This window comes from Danio rerio, chromosome 2 (genome assembly GCF_052040795.2).
Source record: "Danio rerio strain M-AB ecotype USA chromosome 2, GRCz13ab, whole genome shotgun sequence".
Taxonomy (NCBI): Eukaryota; Metazoa; Chordata; class Actinopteri; order Cypriniformes; family Danionidae; genus Danio; species Danio rerio.
In genome coordinates this window covers 53,155,332-53,168,611 of record NC_141022.1, presented here as the reverse complement: position 1 = coordinate 53,168,611, position 13,280 = coordinate 53,155,332, and the positions used below count along the sequence as shown (strand labels likewise).

At 35.5% G+C, this 13,280-nt stretch overlaps 3 protein-coding genes across 4 annotated transcripts in view; 1 reads left to right on the top strand and 2 right to left on the bottom strand.

Annotated features, from left to right (window-relative positions):
- The window catches only part of cactin, a 465,667-nt gene that overhangs the window by 37,405 nt on the left and 414,982 nt on the right, over window positions 1-13,280 (top strand). The window lies entirely within an intron of this gene.
- sema4e (semaphorin 4e) overlaps window positions 1-13,280 on the bottom strand; it is a 34,223-nt gene that overhangs the window by 13,225 nt on the left and 7,718 nt on the right. For both annotated transcript variants that reach the window (NM_001083865.2, NM_131049.2), the window contains 6 exon segments: window positions 1,867-1,977; window positions 2,101-2,200; window positions 2,292-2,390; window positions 5,059-5,121; window positions 6,208-6,353; window positions 8,691-9,006. In NM_001083865.2, coding sequence (NP_001077334.2) covers window positions 1,867-1,977; window positions 2,101-2,200; window positions 2,292-2,390; window positions 5,059-5,121; window positions 6,208-6,353; window positions 8,691-8,805 — 634 coding nt within the window. In that variant the 5' untranslated portion in view covers window positions 8,806-9,006.
- Window positions 514-13,280, bottom strand: part of stap2a (signal transducing adaptor family member 2a) — a 67,672-nt gene continuing 54,905 nt past the window's right edge. Inside the window, exon 10 of the transcript XR_015477560.1 lies at window positions 514-819. The gene's annotated coding sequence lies outside the window, so the exon portion shown is untranslated. The remainder of the gene's footprint in view (window positions 820-13,280) is intronic.

The following is a 13,280-nucleotide window of genomic DNA, read 5'->3' as shown; positions in this document are numbered from 1 at the left end:
AGCGTTATTGTTAACTTTTATCAAAGTAAATGTGTCATTGTGAACTTTAATCAAATGAACATCCCCTTTATTTATACCATCTCATGTTTTCTCTGATTGTTTACTGGTGCAAGGGCGTGATCAACCTGCCCCTCATATAAGATCCACCAATAACAAACCACAATCCATTCACAACAGACAAAAATCAAGACTAAATTTCAAATTTTTCAAGAGGCTGTTTCATTTGGTTATACATCTTCATTGTGGTGAAACAAATAACAAAAGAACAATGATTCTTGAATGTCTACATAAAGGACTACCAAACTGCTTCACCATGTCAGAACGCATTTACAGACTGTGTTGTTATCACATAATTACCTATTTAGAAGTGTGTCTTGGTATCACAAAACCAGTCCATTTTTGAAAATTGAGATTTATTCATCATCTAAAACCTGAATAACTAAGCTCTCAGTGAATGTTGGGTTTGTTAGGATATGGCAATATCTATTAAAGGTCTGAGAAAACAAAATATCTAAATACTAAGAAAATCACCTTTAAAGTTGTCCATATTCCATTCTTAGCTATGCATATTACTGATCATAAGTTACATTTGGATATATTTATGCAAAATAATTTACTACATGTCTTCAAGGAACATGATATGTACATAATTTTAAAATCATTTTTGTAATACAATAAAAATCAATCATTTGGACATTTTGGCTATTCCCACAAATGTATGCAACGTAATATTTTGTGATCCAGGGTCACATATTTGAACAAGAATTTTGACAAAAGTAAAAACATAAATTTTTCCTGAAACTGACAATAATTTGAATACTAACAAATAGATGATTATTAAAGATCCCATGAGATGCCTTGAAATGTGTAATTATTTATTCAATGTTTTTTTTTTTTTTCTGGAGTTTTATCTGGCGAGTTTTATAAGGAGCATTTTCTGCCACCTACTGAATTTCAGTATGGGGCGCAACTTGGTTCGAAATCTTAAGAGATTATTAAGGGAATACTACATTGGTTTACCATTAAAGAGAGGGGAAAATTACAAATAAAATAAAATAAATGGAGGAAAAAAAACTATTATATCCTATCCATTAAATCTGTCAATCAAATGTCTAAAACATTCGTTATTTACCTTTTTATCTTTGCCATCTAAAATAGCTTTTAGGGAGAAATTGACTGTATTTAGCTCTCTTAATCTTTCAAAAATGATTTGCCTTGATTACTTATTTTTGTACGTTCAATTAATACATGAGATACCGTTTTGAGGGAGACCACATTTTTCACAGTTATCGTTTTCGTTAACATGAAAAAGAGGGTGGGATATAGAGTAGCCCCTCCCCATTTAAAAAAACAGCCAATAGCATTTTGTTTTTATCACAGCTGTGCCAGTGAGAGTGACTGAGCTCAAGCGCAACAAATGTAGAGCAAACAAAAAGCATCTAAAAGTGGGCGGGGCATGTCAGATACTAAAAAGCATTTGATTGGTCAGAAGGTTTGATGAGAAACTGAAGTATGAGGTGACGTGAAAAAAAACGTTGATCCATTTTGGGTGGAAAAGACAAACTGCAAGCTTTGGATGTTTTTATTAGGCTTATTTCTTCTAAACCCGAATTGTGTCACTGTTTTGTTGCACACTAGAATATACTATAGATATCCTTAAACTAACATACTGATATTGACTAAAAAAACTTTAATTTCATGGGACCTTTAACAGTTTATCAGTAGCCTTTGTTCTAAAAATCTGATAAGCTGTGCATTCAGTTTGCAAGTATGTTGTGGTTATGTACAAGGGTATCGTACTGAGTGTGCTCTTGCATTTTTTCACATTGTGTTTGGTGGTTAGTTTAGACATGAACACTTTCTCACCACTGAGCCAGGTGCTTGTAAACTCAGTTCGAATGCTTTCCTCTGTGCTGCGCATCATCACCGGCTCTGAACCCCGAAAGTTCATTGAAGTAGCAGAGTAATACGCTCCATCTGAGAGAGAAAACCGAGGCACGGATTACTATATGTGTAAAAATACTTGCAATAAATGAAACTGTGAGTGTTGCAGATATGAATACAAATTATCTAGTCAATAAACAACTAAGCAGTACGTACCGACCATTGCAGATGTATATCGCTGAAAAGGGTCGAACGGACATTTCCCTTTCGTATCTTCTTGGAGGATCTCTAAAGTCAGCTTACCATCCCCATAGGACTATGAGAATAACATGCAACAACCAAATAAACGATGCACATTCTACATTTGTGGTCACTAACAAACACTGAATTAAATGGATGACACTCACCAAATAGCCACAGGTGGGGTTGAACGCTTTGGTTCCACAGACATACATTCTGCCGTCGTCCTTTTTATGAAGAATTCGAATATAGTTTTTGCAGTCATTCTAAAGAAGAAGAAAAAAAAACAACAACATGGGGAATAACTCAATAATCTTTTCTGACCACAATGTCTGACCAAGCTACAACACACACTTCCTTTTATCTGCTGTAAATAAACATACAAAAGCCACTTCCTCAGACGGTGCTTTTGTAAGTCTTAAAAATCTTCATATTTGTATAATATGTTACATCACTAATTACCAAAGTAGTAGTAAAAATGTATTAATGCTAATAAGTGATTATAATACTGCAACTTACAGTGTAAATAACAGATTAATTTACAAGTTGCTTCCTAAATGGCACGCTACACACTATGCCAGCACTGCATAGTATAGTTCCAACCCTGCTCCAACACACTTATCTAGGTTTCAAACAAGCCTGAAAGACTCATGTAGTTTGATCAGCCGTGTTTAATTAGGGTTGGAACTAAACTGTGCAGAGCTATGGCTGTCCAGGAATGTTGGTGCCATGGTGGCGCAGTGGGTAGCACGATCGCCTCACAGCAAGAAGATCACTGTTCGATTCCCGGCTGGGACAGTTGGCATTTCTATGTGGAGTTTGCATGTTCTCCTCGTGTTCGCGCGGGATTCCTTCAGGTGCTCCAGATTCCCCTCAGTCGAAAGACATGTACTATAGGTGAATAAGCTAAATTGGCCATAGTGTATGTGTGTGAATGCAGGAGTGGGTTGCGGCTGGAAGGGCAAGTTGGCGGTTCATTATGCTGTGGCGACCTCTGATTAATAAAGAAACTAAACCGAAAAGAAAATGAAAGAATGAATAAGTTTAGTGTCCCAAATAGAACACAAACATTTTTTTTACTAAACAGTAATTCAAAGCATTTCCCAGATAACGTTTAACAGTTGCCAAATTAGCACTGTTGCTGACCATGTCGATCCCTTTATGACAACAAAAATCCCCATCTTCTGATTGCTACTTCCAGCAGGATAACACACCATGTCAAAAAGCGTGAATCATCTCAGACTGGTTTCTTGAACATGACGATGAGTTCACTGTACTCAAATGGCCTCCACAGTCACCAGATCTCAATCCAATAGAGCACCTTTGGGATGTGATGAAACGGGAGATTCACATCATAGATGTGCAGCCGATAAATCTGCAGCAACTGCGTGATGCTATCATGTCAATATGGACCAAAATCTCTGAGGAATATTTCCAGTACCTTGTTGAATCTATGCCACGAAGGATTAAGGCAGTTCTGGAGGCAAAAGGGGTCCAACATGGTACTAGTAAGGTGTACCTAATAAGGTGGTTGATCAGTGTATATCACATGTAGCCTACGCTACAATTATAAAAAAGCAAGAACTCATAAAATAAAAGTGGAAATCTAATACAAATGAATAATTTAGAATTTTTGGCCTGAACCCCTGATAGAGCCATTGAAATGAATCATAAATAAACAGGAGCAGACACAATTCAATATTTGAGCTCCTCTATGTAAAATAATGATAAATAAGAGTTTAAAGTGATTCATTACGGATTCAAAATTCACAGTTGGAGGCTTTTAGCAAAGTCCCTGAAATGCAAGTCAGTTCACTCGGTGGTCATCTTTGAAATGCCTCTCAGGAAATATGCTCGGGCATTCTGTTAGAATGAGGAAACATCAAAATCCCCAAAATTGCTTGCCAAGCGTACGATTAAATTTCAGTAGGATTCACCAATAAAATTTAACTACAACTGTTTCTTTAGATTAATTTCTAAATGTTCGAATCGCACAAGATCTGCAGAAACTGCAAAAACAGAAATCTGTTCGAGCCCTTCCCCCGAAAAATCAGTCTTTTGAATGAGACATTAAACCAAGGTCCTGACTCTCTGTGGTCATTAAAAATCCCATGGCACTTCTCGTAAAGTGTAGGGGTGTAACCACACACAATAAATGCTATATAAATACACATTAAATTACAAGAATCGTAATTTGTATTGGCAAATTTATATTATATATAAATTGGCAAGTTATATGTATTGGCAAGTTTATATTGGCTCCTGTACTAGAAGGAGGGGCTTCATTTGCCATATTGACCGTTACACTTTTTCCCATTTTAAATTATACGAGTGACATGTCTTGTGTATTTGATAGTCTGTGCTGTTAGCCACAGCTGGCCCATTTTTAGTAAAAAAAAAAAAAAAAAAAAATATATATATATATATATATATATATATGTGTGTGTGTGTGTGTGTGTGTGTGTGTGTGTGTGTATATATATATACATACAGGTTGCACTTTCTGCTGCCTTGGTTTCCTTCTTCGAGCATGTCACAAAAATTCCCCACAGTTATTTCTGTTAATATGTTTAAAGTAAAACGCATTTCATCTTAGCCTGTTTTTGTGTGCATGTAAAACATTAATTACATTAATTATAGTAGGTCAAATACTTTGTACATGATTATTATAATGATTTAAACTGATTCTAATTTAACATGGTGACCTTGCTGGTTGATTTGCAAGCAAATGCAGGTTATATATCAGCAAAAATAACTGAAATGAACATCCCCAATGTTCATATTTTAGTCATACTTGTATTTTTTTAATTCTGCATTGTTCATGTTTACTTGTTCATCTACAGAGGTCGTATTATAGATTTTTTAAAATTTGTTGAAAACAATTAAATGAAAAAGCATTCCTTCAGGATGTGAAATATAGATGTGAAGACTCACCGTAGCATCTTTCCCCTTATTTGAACAGTCGTTTTGCTGATCACGTGTTACTTCCCATTTCAACTGAAAAGAAAAAACACAGTTTAGTAAAAAGAAAAAACCTTAACAAACTGAAGACAGCATTAAAAACATTTGTGACTATGCATTTAAAGAGAAATTCTGCTATTACTTACTCTTGTCACAAACCTGTTTATGTTTCTTTCTTCTTTTAGGCACAAAAGAAGATATTTTGAAAAATGTCAGAAACCTGTAACCACTGACTTCCATTTTTTATTCCTACTAAAGAAGTCAAAAGCCGCATTTCCACTATAGCATCTAAAGTGAGCGAATCAGGGCCAGTCGTGTTTCCACTGTCACTTCCGGGGCCAACAGCCAGCCTTTTTCAGTCCGCTGAATACCTTCAGCCAAAGAGGGCCAGCTGGGGCTTCGGGGGGCGGAGTGAAAGGAGATATGGACTTTGCCTGAGTCTGGTAAAGATGGCATGCCAATATTACACTAGTTTTCTGATCGCACAGGAGCACATGTGCCAAGAAAATCAATAAAAAAGGGAAAGAAAAACACATAGCTGTCAGTTTAAGACAGGCTATTCCATAAAACACCTTATAGGCTTGGGGTCCTTTTTCTTAAGACTGCCCTTGTGTTTCCATTTTAAATGTAAGGGTATAACATTAAACAAAGTAATTTTAATTTATAAGTGATATTTCTTTGATGCGTCATTAGTGTTTCAATAACACATCATAATCTTTACACCATATTAATCTTTACATAGTGCAAAAGAGCTTTCGCTTGACAGCTTTGTTGATGCCGCGAGCGACTGGGTTTCTTTCTTTATTTATTTTGAGATAATACAAAATATGAATACAACAGAAAGACATAAAACTTTACAAATTACGTGTCCACTTTTGTAGGCTCAACACAATAGTGTCATATCTAGAGAAAATAGCATAAGCTATATTAAAATCGTTTAAAGAATTACAAATATCAGATATAATAAAGTCATACACAAGATAATGGTTACAGCTTTTCAGCTTTTCTCAAAATATCTTCTTTCATGTTTAACAGAAGAAAGAAACTCTAAATAAAGGTTTGAAACCATTTAGGGGTGATTTCATGTGAACACTCATCTGAACTATTCCTTTAAGACCTCACCATGGCCTTCTTGATTGTAATGTCATCGAGGTCAAGTGCAAAAATGGCTTCTCTGGCACCCAGGATGAGCAGGTTGAGATCATCCCTCAGAAGCATGGTGGTGTAGTTCCAAATTCCCTCTTCACGAAACAAACGTCCTCCATTACCTAGCAACACACGTCAAAGGCAGAAGTAACTCACGTTTGCCAAAAATGGAAATGGACACAGAGGATGGTTTGAAGAAAGGCATGCAGTGCTGTGTCTCTTATTTGGCCTTTGACTTGCTCAGTGGGGGTTCAAACAACACTAATACTCTGTAATTTAACAGCACCACCACTATTGGATGGTAATACAATTTGAATTGGACTGAGTCGGATGGTAACACTACATTTAAAGGTAGTTTTTTGAGAATTTAACAGATTTGTGTGTGTTGAGCATCAGTTAAGAGAATGTTAGTACCTGTCAGCTTTAATTGTGGGGAAAGCTGAAAAATTTAGAGCTTTTGTCAGATAATTTCACCTTCCAGGTTTAAAATCTTTTTTGGGACGGGATCAAAATCTGAATGAATCTATGAATGAATGAATGAATGAATCTAGTGAATCTGCTAGTGAAGTGATGACGTGTCGGTTTCTCATTATTATTTATAGCTGAGTTTTCTTATCCTATGAGAAGACCCTGCTTCTTAATTATTCATGAGAGCATGTGCTTTCCGAAGGCAAAGCAGACCTGCCAAGCTGTGAGACCCAATGATTGGGTGAGACCGCACATGACACGAGTTGTATGTGTTTGTTTCCATGATCCACGGGGTTTGTTGCATGTTTTTCCTCACGATTCTGTCAGGGCCGATACAGCAAAGCTGTTGGTTTGCAGCAAGCATTTTTGTCAGGAGAGCTGTACGAGAATGGCAGACTTTGTCTTTTATCAGCTGAGTTTGTTACCATTCAGACACATTACTTATATCCGTGCTGCTGTGTTCACCTATGTTTAAAATTCTCCAGATTACTGGCAGGGTTAATGGTTGAAATAGGGCAATCGATCTGCTGTACTGCTATTCACTGTGTCTGCATTCAGACCCGAGGATTTAGGAGGAGAGAAGTCCTCCTCATTTATAGTGTTTATATAAACATGATTATCTTCATAATAATGTAACAAATAGTGGTTATGTGTATTGGAAATTCCGTATAACAAATGTAGTAGGGCATTAAATTATTTACTGTTTTTTTAGTATTTCCTGCATTTTAACTGTAAACTATAAAATCATGCGTCTCCTTGCGGTTTGTGCCTCATTTTGTGAGCCAACTGACAATAGTTGGTCCCTCCCCTCTTTTTCCCAACACCAAACTTGAGCTGAATGCAACTCAACTGAACTGAACTTGTGATGAACTGAACTGAACATAATGAATGAACTTTGCAACTTTGACCATTATTAGACTAAATTGAAATTTTAATCAGTGTCACAACTTTATTAAATAACTATCTTCAAAGCATTGAGACTGATATTTTGCTGCTTATTACTGTGAAGATGCTTTAAAACAAACTGTTACACAAAATGCTAAATGAATAAGTGTTATTTTTTAAATAACCAAATAGTAAGTAAAGTACAATAACATCATAATAATAAAAATATTAATAAGTAATTATCACAATAGGTATTACAACAATAAAAACAAGTAGAAATTTTTGTACTCTAACATAGTGGCAATGCCATATTATTCTTTATAAGACCATAGAATATATACAGGTGAAGTCAAAATAAACCATTCTGAATAAATAGCCCCCTCTATACCTTTTCTCCAATTTCTGTTTAATGGAAAGAAGATTTTTCTAATAGAATTAGAATTAATTAGAATTTCTAATGACTGATTTCTTTTATCTTTGCCATGATAAAAGTACATCATGTTTTACCAGATATTTTTACAAGATACTAGTATTCAGCTTAAAGTGCAATTTAAAGGTGTAACTAAATGAATTAGGCAAGTTAGGGTAATTGGGCAAATCATTGTATAACAGTGGTTTGTTCTGTAGGCAATAGAAAAAAATATTTACAAAATAAATGGTAAAATAATATTGAGCTTAAAATGATTTTTTTTTTTTAAACTTAAAACTGCTTTTATTCTAACCAAAATAAAACAAATAAGACTTTCTCCAGAAGAAAAGATATTATGGAAATACTGTGAAAAAGTCATTGCTCTGTTAAACATAATTTGGGTAATAATTGAAAAGAAATTCACAGAAGGGTGAATCATTCTGACTTTAACTGTATAAGAACATGATTTTAAGCTTAATATGCTGCTAAAAATACAGCTGAAAGCACTTTAAAATTTCAGCACCTTTGAATAAGAAAATGGAAAAAAAATATTAATTTACTACTATTTATGTATCTAATCAATGTAATTTTTTTAAGTACCCATGTGCATTTATAAATATTAGCCAATGATAGTGAGAAACAGCACTGGCACTTTTTCTAATAATAATCAAATGTGATTTTCAGAAAGTCAACTTACTTCCAATTGGCACTGTTTTCCGAGGTAGGCTATCCAGTGTTGATCCCAGCCCACCGGTCAGCATTGCTGGACTCCAGACATACAAAACACACAGAACAGCCAGCAGAGACATCATTCAGTGCTCTTGTTATAAAAAAAAAAATCAGTCCGTGATTTTGGTCTGCGATTGCAAAATTCCTCTGTGGTCTTTCTGTCAAAGCTTTCTCATCCTTGTCTTCTGCCCTGCTTCAGTTCGGAGATCCTCCATACTGAGATATATGACTTTAGCTGCAAAGAATGCCCTTCAAAGAAGCAGCAAAGAGCGCTGTGAGGCCATCTGAATGAGAGAGAAAGAGAGAGAGTACAGGCAGGGGTGCTGGCAGAAGTATTTCTGTCAATTCTATAGTGATGCTAATGCAGAGGATGAAAGCTTTTGCTCTGGGACCTTGACAGAGACACACGATTCTGCTTTTTCAAGCCTCAGAATGACACAAAGCTAGAACAGCTAAAAAAAAAAGAAAGAAAAAAAACCTCACCACATCCTGAAATACGCCTAGCAATAGCATTAACCAAAACTGCTTTCACAAGTGACATGCTCACGAATGCTTCGAAAAGTTAGAAAGTCTTTGAAAAGTAATGATTTTTTGCCCTTTTAAAAGTTAAAAAAAAGTTTTTAACATTATACTGATACAAAAACTCCCAAGACATGGTCATTTTTAAAAAGCCATTGTTACACAACAGACATTGAGGAAACAGGAAAAACAATGTACCAGAACCATTTTGTAACCCGTATTTGCTCACTAGTTATTACCCACACTGTCAACATTTGCATTAAATAAACATTATCGGAATGTATCATTATGAAGTATTCCTACTTAAATTTTACATTTGAAATCTCAGCTTGAGTTTCAGATGCGTTTCTTGTTATTTCTTTGTGAACATATAAAAATATTAGCCATGTGATGCAGCAAAAGAGTAAAACAGCCCTTTAAAGCTGAAAAATGAAATAATGAAATGTCCAGTCAAGAGTCCTGAGCTAAACCTGATCAAAACTCTTGGCAGCTAAGATTTTCCCAAAAACCAACACTAATAATATTGTGAATTTTACTCAGATTTAAATTTTCATGTAAATCCTACAACTTTGTTTCTAGTGTACGTGGGACTTGCTAGTCTACAGGATTTTTCCATTTATTTAATTAACCACCAAACAAAACTGAATCTTGAAATTATTGCTTCAAAACAGTGACAAAATTCAGGTTTAGAAGGTAAAAAACTGAAATAAACATGTAAAGCTTGCAGTTTGTCACTTCTGCTGAAACGTATCAATGTTTTATTTTTACATCAGCTCATACTTGATATCTCATTAAATCTTGACCAATCAAATGCTCTCTATTATCTGACATGTCCCACATCCCTTCAAGACACTTCTCCTTTGATGAGCTTAAGCTCCACCACCCTCACTGAGCTGTGATTAAAAACTAAACACTATTAGGCGTTTTGTTTTTAAAAGGGGAGGAGATACTCTATGTCCCGCCCTATCTTTATGTTACGTCAATCATCTAATAAATAAAATGCTAAATTGAGGCCCCGTTTACACTAGTGTGTTTTAGTTTGAAAATGCATAAGTTTTGTTACGGTTACGCCAACCGTCCACACTACGCCGGAGTTCTCGAGCGCCGAAAACGGAGCGTTTTGAAAATGCTGGAGAGGCCGTTTTCATTCTAAAACGCTGCTGCTCCGTCTCAGTGTGGATGGGGAAAGACAGAGACATCTGAAAACGGAGGCGGGGCTGCAAACGTTCGCCTATCTGATTGGGGCTTTTCCTCAATATTAAGTAGCCCACACACAGTTCAGTCTCGCATCCTCTTCTTGTAAGTTAAGACTTCGCAAGTTTGATCAAGGCTGCAGTCTCCCCCTTCTCAGTTTGATATGGAAAAAAGACTATATCGAGGACACGGGTAAATCTTCAAAGGGAACAGTGTACTTTATAACTTCATTCACATCACCTTGGCTACGTTGTTTCACTTTCTCAACAATAAAATGTAAACATGATTTAAGGAACTGCCTATTTTCTTTTTAATATTAGCAACTTAACAGACAGCAGAAATGTTGAGGCGCCGTGCTGCATGAGCGTCATCTTCACTGTGTGGATATTTATAACAAAACGGAGCCGATAACAACTGCCTCCTTTCAATTTCAGTGAAAATAAGAAACGCACCCTCTCTTTTGCTGAATATCAGTTTTAATAATCGATAATTATAAAAGTATAACATACAATAAGTTTATACATTGTATGAAATAAAGACGAGCGATCAGTCAATGTACCTGGATTAATCATTAACTTATATTTGCGCTTAACCAAAACATGTTACCCGTGAACAAGTAACTTAATAGATGTCAATGACCAAAGTCAGGGAATTGGCCTATGTCGTTAGATAAAGACAACAACATGAATGAAATATCACGTTTAGCAAATATAGTAAGATAAGATCCAGCGGGAGATGCGTGATGCAGTCCGACAAGCAGAGCTCTCACCTGGATAGAAATGCTGGAGTGCTTGCCCGAGAGTGTCTGTGTGGTCACGTGATGTGCGTTTTCAGCGTTTTGGTGTGGACGGAGAGCTTGTTCAGAAACGCTGGGTAAAACGCGAGTGTGGACGCGGATCGTTTTCATTCTACAACGCCGTTTTAAAACTAAAACGCACTAGTGTAAACGGGGCCAGAGAGCACTTCACAGGACTTTAAAGCAGAAAACTTAAATAATGAAATGTCCAGTCAAGAGTCCTGAACTAAACCTGCTTGAAAATCTTGGCAGCAAAGTTATGGCTAAAAAAACACCAAAAACAAAGTTGTAGGATTTATTTAAAAAATGAAATTGTGAGAAAATTCACAAATAATATAAGTGTACATGTTACTCGCAAGTCTGGGATTTTTCAATCCATTGCATTAACCACCGGACAAAATTTAATCTTGAAATTATTCAAAGTTGAATTGTTGAGCTGAAAAACAAGTTCTATGCTTTAAGTTCAATACATGCACCAAACAATGCTTGTAATGAGAGAAGTTAAAAGGTCCTGTGAAATAAAAATAAAGTTTTTAGATGTTAGTATCAGTATGGTAGTCTTGTCTTGATGTCCATAATCTAGTGTGCTCCAAAACAGTGACAAATTCGGGTATAAAAGATATAAAACTGAAATAAACATGTAAAGCTGACAGTTTGTCATTTACTTCTAAATGGATCCATTTTGTCACGTCATGTCAAACAAATGTCTGGCCCCCTTTAAAACATCTCTCCTCTGCTTTTTTAATTGATGCGCTTGAGCTCAACCACTCTCACTGGCAGAGCTGTGATTAAAAACTAAACACTATTGGCTGTTTTTTTTTTAAAGGGGAGGAGCTCCTCTATGTCCCACCCCTATCTTTATGTTTGATGTTTGATTTATGTGAGATTACGTCAAGCATCTAATAAACAAAATGCTAATTTCAGAGCACTTCACAGGACCTTAAAGCAGAAAACTTAAATAACGAAATGTCCAGTCAAGAGTCCTGAACTAAACCTGATTGAAAATCTTGGCAGCAAAGTAAAAAAGAAGTTCAAAAATATTAAAATCAAAGTTGCAGGATTTATTTGAAAATAAAATTGTGAGTAAAATTCACAAATAATACTAGTGTACATGTTACTCGCAAGTCTATGGGATTTTCCATCCATTGCATTAACCACCAAACAAAATGTAATCTTGAAATTATTCAAAGTAGCACTTCACAGGACTTTAAAACAAAAAACTTAACAACTTAAAAAGAAAAAAAACTTAAAATAAAATGTCCAGTCAAGAGTCCTGAACTAAACCTGATTAAAAATCTTGGCAGCAAAGTTGCTGCAATTTTTTTAAACTCTAATATTGTTAATTTTACTCACGTTTTCATTTACAAACGAATCCTACAAATTTGTTTCTAGTGTACGTGTGACTTTTCCATCCATTGCATTAACCACCAGACAAAATGGAATCTTGAAAGTATTCAAAGTTGAATTGTTGAGCTAAAAAACATGTTCTATGCGTTCTATGCATGACAATTAGCCCAGGTCAGCCAAAACCACATCAGTTCCTTTGTCAGCAATTGCATGCAACACACCAGCATACACATGCACCAATCCATACACAGCATATAAAAGCAAAAACACTAAACTTGTGTGTCCGATTGCATCAGCAGCTGTTTACTACATCTCTAACAGTGAGCATGATTATGGTGTGCAATAGTAGATGAGCTGTAGCATGTGAAAAATGTAGATCAGATCAGACACTGCTCATATTTCACTATGACATGCACATGCATGCTTGCTTTTGGATTTTTGTGGACACTTCCTAACCTACTTACTAGTTCCTAATTTAGGTTAATCATAATACCATACCAAAGCTACACTATAAATACATGACACACTCTGTATTCTTTAGGTATAACATTATCTAATGCCTTAAGTAAATGTTTTTGTAAATAATGCACTTATTTTGGACAGTTTTCTTACTGCATTATTTATAATGTAGTTTTTCCTGCATGATTTCCACTTTTAAGCATGATTGTATTGATTGTATTGAAGATTAATTCATTTAATGTA